Below are 6,609 nucleotides of genomic sequence, written 5' to 3' on the forward strand. Positions count from 1 at the left end.
ATTATACCTTTATGACACTATTGTTACGTGTCTGTTCGACAGAGGTTCATAATCTACTAGTACAATATACGTATTTGTGAATTTTTGTTTCCTATCGTAAAATATTTTCCAGAAGAAAGACCATAACTTCTTTGTCACCGAGTAAGAAACTTAAACTAAAAAAAAAATACAAACTATTAATATGGAATATATACAAATCTGGTTCATTCCAGTCCAACTATTTCAAACAATAAAACCACGTACATAGTGAGTGGTTAAATACACCCTAGTATAAAAGGAAAGTTGGGAACCTATGAGTCATTTAGGATAAACCCAGTGTCGTAGTCAAAATAATATTTGATATATTCCGAATCGAAGAAAAATATTCAAATCACGTAGTTCTAATAAAAACTTACATGGTTGAGGGTTTAATATATATAATTTATACAACGTTCTGGCTTATAACGATTATCCAGGATAACAGTGTTAGAGGGGTCAGTTATCCTCCCTCTGGCTGTACTTATGGATACACCATTTATCAGGCTTAGCACCTCTTGTAAAGTTGGAATGTGAAATAGGTCTTTTTAATCCCTCTAGCCCAGCATGGTCAGGTGAGTTAAGGCGTTAGACTCGTAATCTGAGAGTCGCAGATTCGAGGCCCCGTCGCACCAAACATGCTCATTGTTACCTTCGAGCCGTGGAGGCGTTATTATGTGACGGTCAATCCCACTATTCGTTGGTAAGGAGTACTGTAGAGTTGGCGGTGGGTGGTGATGACTATCTGCCTTATCGTTAGTTTTACACTGCTAAATTAGGGACGGCTAGCGCAGATAGCCCTCGTGTAGCTTTGCGCGAAATTCAAAAATAAAGAAACAAATAAACCTTCTCCTCTTGACAACAGAGATGACGAGAAATCTACTTGAAGTTAAAATGTATTTTCAAGACGGCTGGTTTGGTTTGTTTTAATTTCGCGCAAAGCTACTGAGGGCTATATCTGCTAGCCGTCCCTAATTTAGCAGTGTATGACGAAAGGGAAGGCAGCTAGTCATCACCATCCACCGCCAAATCTTGGTGTACACCTTTACCAACGAATAGTGGGATTGATCGTTACATTATAACGTCCCCACCGCTGAAAGGGCGAGCATGTTTGGTGCGACGGAGATTCGAACCCGAGATCCTCAGTTTACGAGTCGAACGCCGTAACCCACCTGGCCATGCCGGGCCGAGGGAGTGGGATAACCATGTTAACACTTTCCTGTGGGGCCCATGACATACTATTTAAAAAATATCGCTATTTTAGACCTATTTATTTAAAATGATAATACTCCGAGTTACCTAGATGTTTTACACTGTTGTTTCCTTATATATCAAAAGAAACATGCAGTGACTGAAAGTGGTAGAAGTGGTGTAACACCCATGGGAGTGATACGCACCTGTTTCTGATGTTATAAGTAGAAAGTTAAGGTTTCCTGACTAAATCTCATTGGATGTTGACATTGTCACAAAGACTGTAATCAAGTTATTTAAGTATTTATTATATGGCTTTCTGCTTTGAAGATCGTTTAGTACAACAGCAATCAAATACGTGGTTCCAACATGTACAAGAAATTATCATTTCTTATATTGGTTTTTAGCATCTCTGTTAGGGTGTGTGTGTTTTCTTACACAAAGCCACATCGGGCTATCTTCTGAGTCCACCGAAGGGAATTAACCTCTGATTTTAGCTTTGTTAGTCCGTAGACTTATCGTTGTACCAGCGAGGGACTCTCTGTTAGGCAGAATATCTTAAAGTCAATAATACCTTGACTATCTTTACAAATAAACAATATTATATATCTATATTTTCACTAACACACGTATATCAATAGGAGAACATTTTGCTAGAATTTCTCTGATGTCTAAAGAACTTCAGTTCTGTAAATTTATAAAATATATAGCGACACATATAGATAAGTAAAGAAATATCAATTCTTTTATTAGTTTTTCCTTGACTTTTGAGAAGAGATTTCCATGTATACTTAACAAAGATAAATATTTAAGTTACACGCCTTCATACCCTACTAACAACCTTCGCTTCAAGAGCTTTCAACGGAATTTTCCATGTCGTAATGAATCGTCGGGTCGAAAAACGAAACGTTCACACTTTTTGTAAGAATCTAAACAAGTTCTTGCAAACTTGCTTGGGGAATTTATTTTTATATGTTACAGCACAGCAAATATTCCAGTTACTGTAAAACTTCTTAAGGTAATATTTTAATCGAAAGATTTTTTGCTAATAATATAACACATAGTTGTTGTACGTGTTAACGTACACATGACGTCATGCAGCCAATTGGAAGCGACTTTAGCCACACCACCAATAATGCTGGCACGCTTCCAAGTTTACGTCACGTGACATACTTTCAGTTTGTGTATAACTTGGTGGGTCACTGCGTGCGTCATTCATTCACTTTGGGTTTTCCTTGTCGTTTGTGTTGAAAGAAATTTCTTTAAAGTTTGGTTATTTTTATAGCTCTTGTGTGTTACTTTAACGATTGAGTCTATAGACAAGTTCTGAGATACACGTCGTATTGAAGAGAAGTAACGTTTTTTTAAAACCATTAAGCCTAACGTACAAATAACAATGGCTTTTATGATGCCTGTTGTCAGAAGCGAATACGAAATATATCCGAGTCGATCCAGACGGGGCAGTACTTGTAGTCAACCTCGGTCTAGACGAGGAACAAGAACTGAATCTGCCACGCCTAGTTTGTCATGTTCCCCAGAGAGTGATGTAGAGGAGCGAATGGCTAATATTGAACAATTGAAAGGTGAGTCCAGGGAACAGCAACCCCGGTGTAGCTCGCAGTGTGCACTAGAAAGCCATTCTCCCAAATCGGCATCTAATTCTTCCTTGAACAAGTTTCACAGTCGACTTGTAGACAAGCTGAAGAGAAAATTGAAAATTGAGACTGGTGACGGATCTAATTCCTCTCCTGAAACTTGTAAAGATAATGTAACTCCTTCAAGCTAGTGAGCTGCCTCGAATGAACTTCTTGGATTCTGTATATATATATGTAAATAAGAATAGGAAACTGTGTGCGACTTGCACCAAAAGGCATGTAATTACTATGGACATTCGAATGGGTTGATTTTAATCGTTTAAACGATTTAAGGCTTTTGGTATTCACTATTTTTCGAAGCTGTATGTATATGTATATATATATTAGTGTGTGTGTTATATATATAAATATAATCAATTATTATTTGCGGTAGGCAGTGTAGTATGATCAAATCAGTGTGATTTTTGTTACAAGTCACTTCAAATGTTAGTCAAGATACGTTCTGTAAAGTTAGTGAAATAAGTGATGCAGAACTATGTAACGTAATACTTACATTGTAAGTATGTTACGTAAAATATTCTTTAATACAGTGAGAACAAAACAGAATACTGAAATAAAAATTGTATCTTTTAGCGATATCTTGTCTTTGTTGTTTGTTGTCATGAAGTTGACTTCCTTCAACTCAGCACGGTAGAAAATTCAAAATTTTCGTACCAAATGCTTTTTAAAAAAGTTGGAATTAATAAGTCATTACGTACTATATTAATAGCAAATGCGTTTATTTATTTTTACATTGAGATGAATGTTACACAGTTTAAATACAAAATAAACATAAATATTAAATTAATATAGATTTCTCTTGGAATTAGGTTTTAAATTAAACTCCAAAGTTTTTAACTGCTATAACAATTCGGTTGTTAATAGGTACAGGTGTTTAAAATATCTTTAAAGAACGTTTCATAAAACGCGAATTAATTTCAATACTGACTGCAAAACACAAACCATAAAAATAACAAGATAATCACAAGAACGTTATATTAAAGGATAATTAGTCCCAAAGATGAAACTTGTGTAGAATGGACGGCATCTCCTTGTTGTGTCTCCATTCTACGAGATTTCATTATGAATACTCTGCCAAAACAATCTATAAGAGTCCTAAAGATATTTCAACTTTTGGGGAACTAGATGTTATGTGGTACAAAACGCAATTAAAATCTGAAATACAACTTTATAATTTAAAATTATAGTACACATTTCAATTAGTAACATGATAAACTAGTAGTTTTGTAAGAATTTAAGCACCTTTAATAATCTTCAAATTTTCATTCGCAAATTGCTCTATTTTCTTCTTACGACATTATCTCTGAAGAGTGTTATTGGCGGATACGAGATGCACTATTTTACCCAGTATATTCTTCCACGTGCAAGATATTTCGATCGATAAGGCGTGGGCATAATGCCAGACGCCGGTAAAGTTACGCATGCGTAATGTTATTTTGTGACAAAAAGAAACACATAGAAATACCAGTTATCACGTAGGAGTGGCTTTTTGGCACGGTGCCAGATTCGTTTATCAGCAATAGTGGTTTAAATATTTATATTGTTATAACAGTATACACGTATGTACTGTGTTTCTCGTGCCTGAGCTCGTGATAAATGTGTTGTAATAGTTTGTGATGTTGTGTAACGTCTTTTAAATTCACCCGTAAGAACAACAAAGGTAAATAATAAACAAACGTTAAATCGCATATATAAACATCTCCCATACATATAAGATTAAAACTGTTTTTGTTTTTTTCAGAAATTGGTTATCCAAGTAAACGGTTTTGTTGCTCTGAAAGTTCACTGTAACACTTCCAATATCCACGTAATAATATCTACAAAATGGTACAGAATAGCGACACAGTTTTCGCTGCAAGGGCAAAGCGTGTGGGCTACGAGCCTGCGGGTTCCTGGTTCGCGTACCGTTACCGAAAAAAACAACAACAAAACTCAGTAAATGAACAAAACATCGCTTCCCACTTGGGGTGAGTGGGACACGTTTTGGGATGATGGTCAAATAATAACACGAGACTTAAAACCTACTGTTAAATACAGTCACAAATAACTTTATTTATTCTTTCAATTTATGAGCGTATATTATGGGGTCAACGCATAATATTACTTTATACAAAATATTTACGTTTGAGTTATGTTTTAACTGCAATAAATGGACAGTTGTGACCCTTATGAGTAAATATATTGTGATTAGATTAGGTTTCTGTGACAACTTGAAAGATGACTTAAACCTGTCTCTACTTATTTTAATATCAGCACTGTGTTAATACATTTATATACCACGTGCTCAATATATTATTTTGGCTCTTATATTATATGTCCTTTCATTGTACGACATACGTGTATATATTTAGTAATATCCTTTCTACAGTGGTCTGTGTATTCAATGATTCTAAGAACCTGTGACTGAAAACAAAGGAGAATGTGATGCAATATATTAACCACTCATACATCTGCCATATTCAGTGCCGACGAGGCCTTTATCACAATACCAGGACTCTTTAGGCTGGCTGAGATACTATACACATAATAGGACCTATACGCCATCTATGTTATTAATTTTCGCGAACAACTACTATCGTGGCGTATCCGGTAATTATAGCCCAGTTTAACACAAGCAACTCTTATCAACTCCACGACATAAAGCCAATTGCGCATGTGTTCCCATAGCAACGGAAAGATCAATACTAAGTTCCTTGTCTGAAAATGGATTTTCTTCAGACGTATTCTCGAGCTAGGAAACTGCTCCGTTATTTATGAAGTTTCGTTTATTTTCTTCAATAAAATTGTATCTTTCTGTGCCATCTTGTACTTAAGTAAAGAAGCAATTTGTTTAATTTTTTTTTTTAAATTTCGCACAAAGCTATTCGAGGGCTATCTGTGCTAGCCGTCCCTAATTTAGCAGTGTAAGAAGGCAGCTAGTCATCACCACCCATCGCCAACTCTTGGGCTACTCTTTTTACCAACGAATAGTGGGATTGACCGTCACATTATAACGCCCCCACGGCTGAAAGGGCGAGCATGTTTGGCGCGACCGGGATGCGAATCCGCGACCCTCAAATTACGAGTCGCACGCCTTAACACGCTTGGCCATGCTGGTCCTTTTAAAATGATAACCGGCGCTTTCCCGTTGTACAAACGATCAGAGTGGGATTTGTTTAAGTTCGTCAGCTAGCGTCTGTTATTTAATTTATAGATGTTGGTTGACCAGTGGTCATCAGCTTTTTGTGTGCTACAATCTTGTTTGTGAACTCTTGGTTTTATTGTTCAGATAGTTTTCTGGTGACGTCACCAAATGTTTCGAAACAAAAGTACGTTTTGTTTTGTTCGTGTAGTTAATTATGAAGGTCAGCCTGATTAGCTATGGTATTATCAGACTAAATATTTCACCGGTATTGAACGTGGAAGATAGAGTGTGGTTAGCGTATCCCAAACTTTCTCGGTTTGCAGCGCCCTTACTGTCTCAGCAATTTTTTCACGGCGCCTTTAGACAAAAGAAAAGCCTAACAGTTCCATTTATTAAACAGTTAGATCCAAACAACTTCGTTTCCAAATTGTACAGTGGTAAGTCTAAGGATTTACAATGTTGAAATTAGTGGTTCGATTCCCTTCCGTACACTTAGCAGATAACCTAGTGTGGCTTTGCTATCAGAAAACAAAAACACGCATTCAGATAACTTCATATATATTTTATCTTAACAACTTAGTAGCCCGTTTAAGAGAATGATACACGTAAAGTTGAAAATAATAT

The 6,609-nt window shown here is 36.2% G+C and overlaps 1 protein-coding gene across 1 annotated transcript; it reads left to right on the forward strand.

Annotated features, from left to right (window-relative positions):
* The first annotated feature begins 2,424 nt into the window (after positions 1 to 2,424).
* Positions 2,425 to 3,437, forward strand: LOC143231665 (uncharacterized). Its single transcript, XM_076466238.1, has one exon. It carries the CDS (start codon positions 2,603 to 2,605, stop codon positions 2,990 to 2,992), a length of 390 nt encoding a protein of 129 aa, XP_076322353.1. The 5' UTR covers positions 2,425 to 2,602; the 3' UTR covers positions 2,993 to 3,437.
* The last annotated feature ends 3,172 nt before the right edge of the window (positions 3,438 to 6,609 follow it).

The sequence above is a fragment of the Tachypleus tridentatus genome, chromosome 11 (assembly GCF_004210375.1).
Source record: "Tachypleus tridentatus isolate NWPU-2018 chromosome 11, ASM421037v1, whole genome shotgun sequence".
Taxonomy (NCBI): domain Eukaryota; kingdom Metazoa; phylum Arthropoda; class Merostomata; order Xiphosura; family Limulidae; genus Tachypleus; species Tachypleus tridentatus.

What these genes read in the sequence shown, in the direction of transcription:
- LOC143231665 (XM_076466238.1), top strand. Translation starts at nt 2,603, where the DNA reads ATGGCTTTTATGATGCCTGTTGTCAGAAGCGAATACGAAATATATCCG.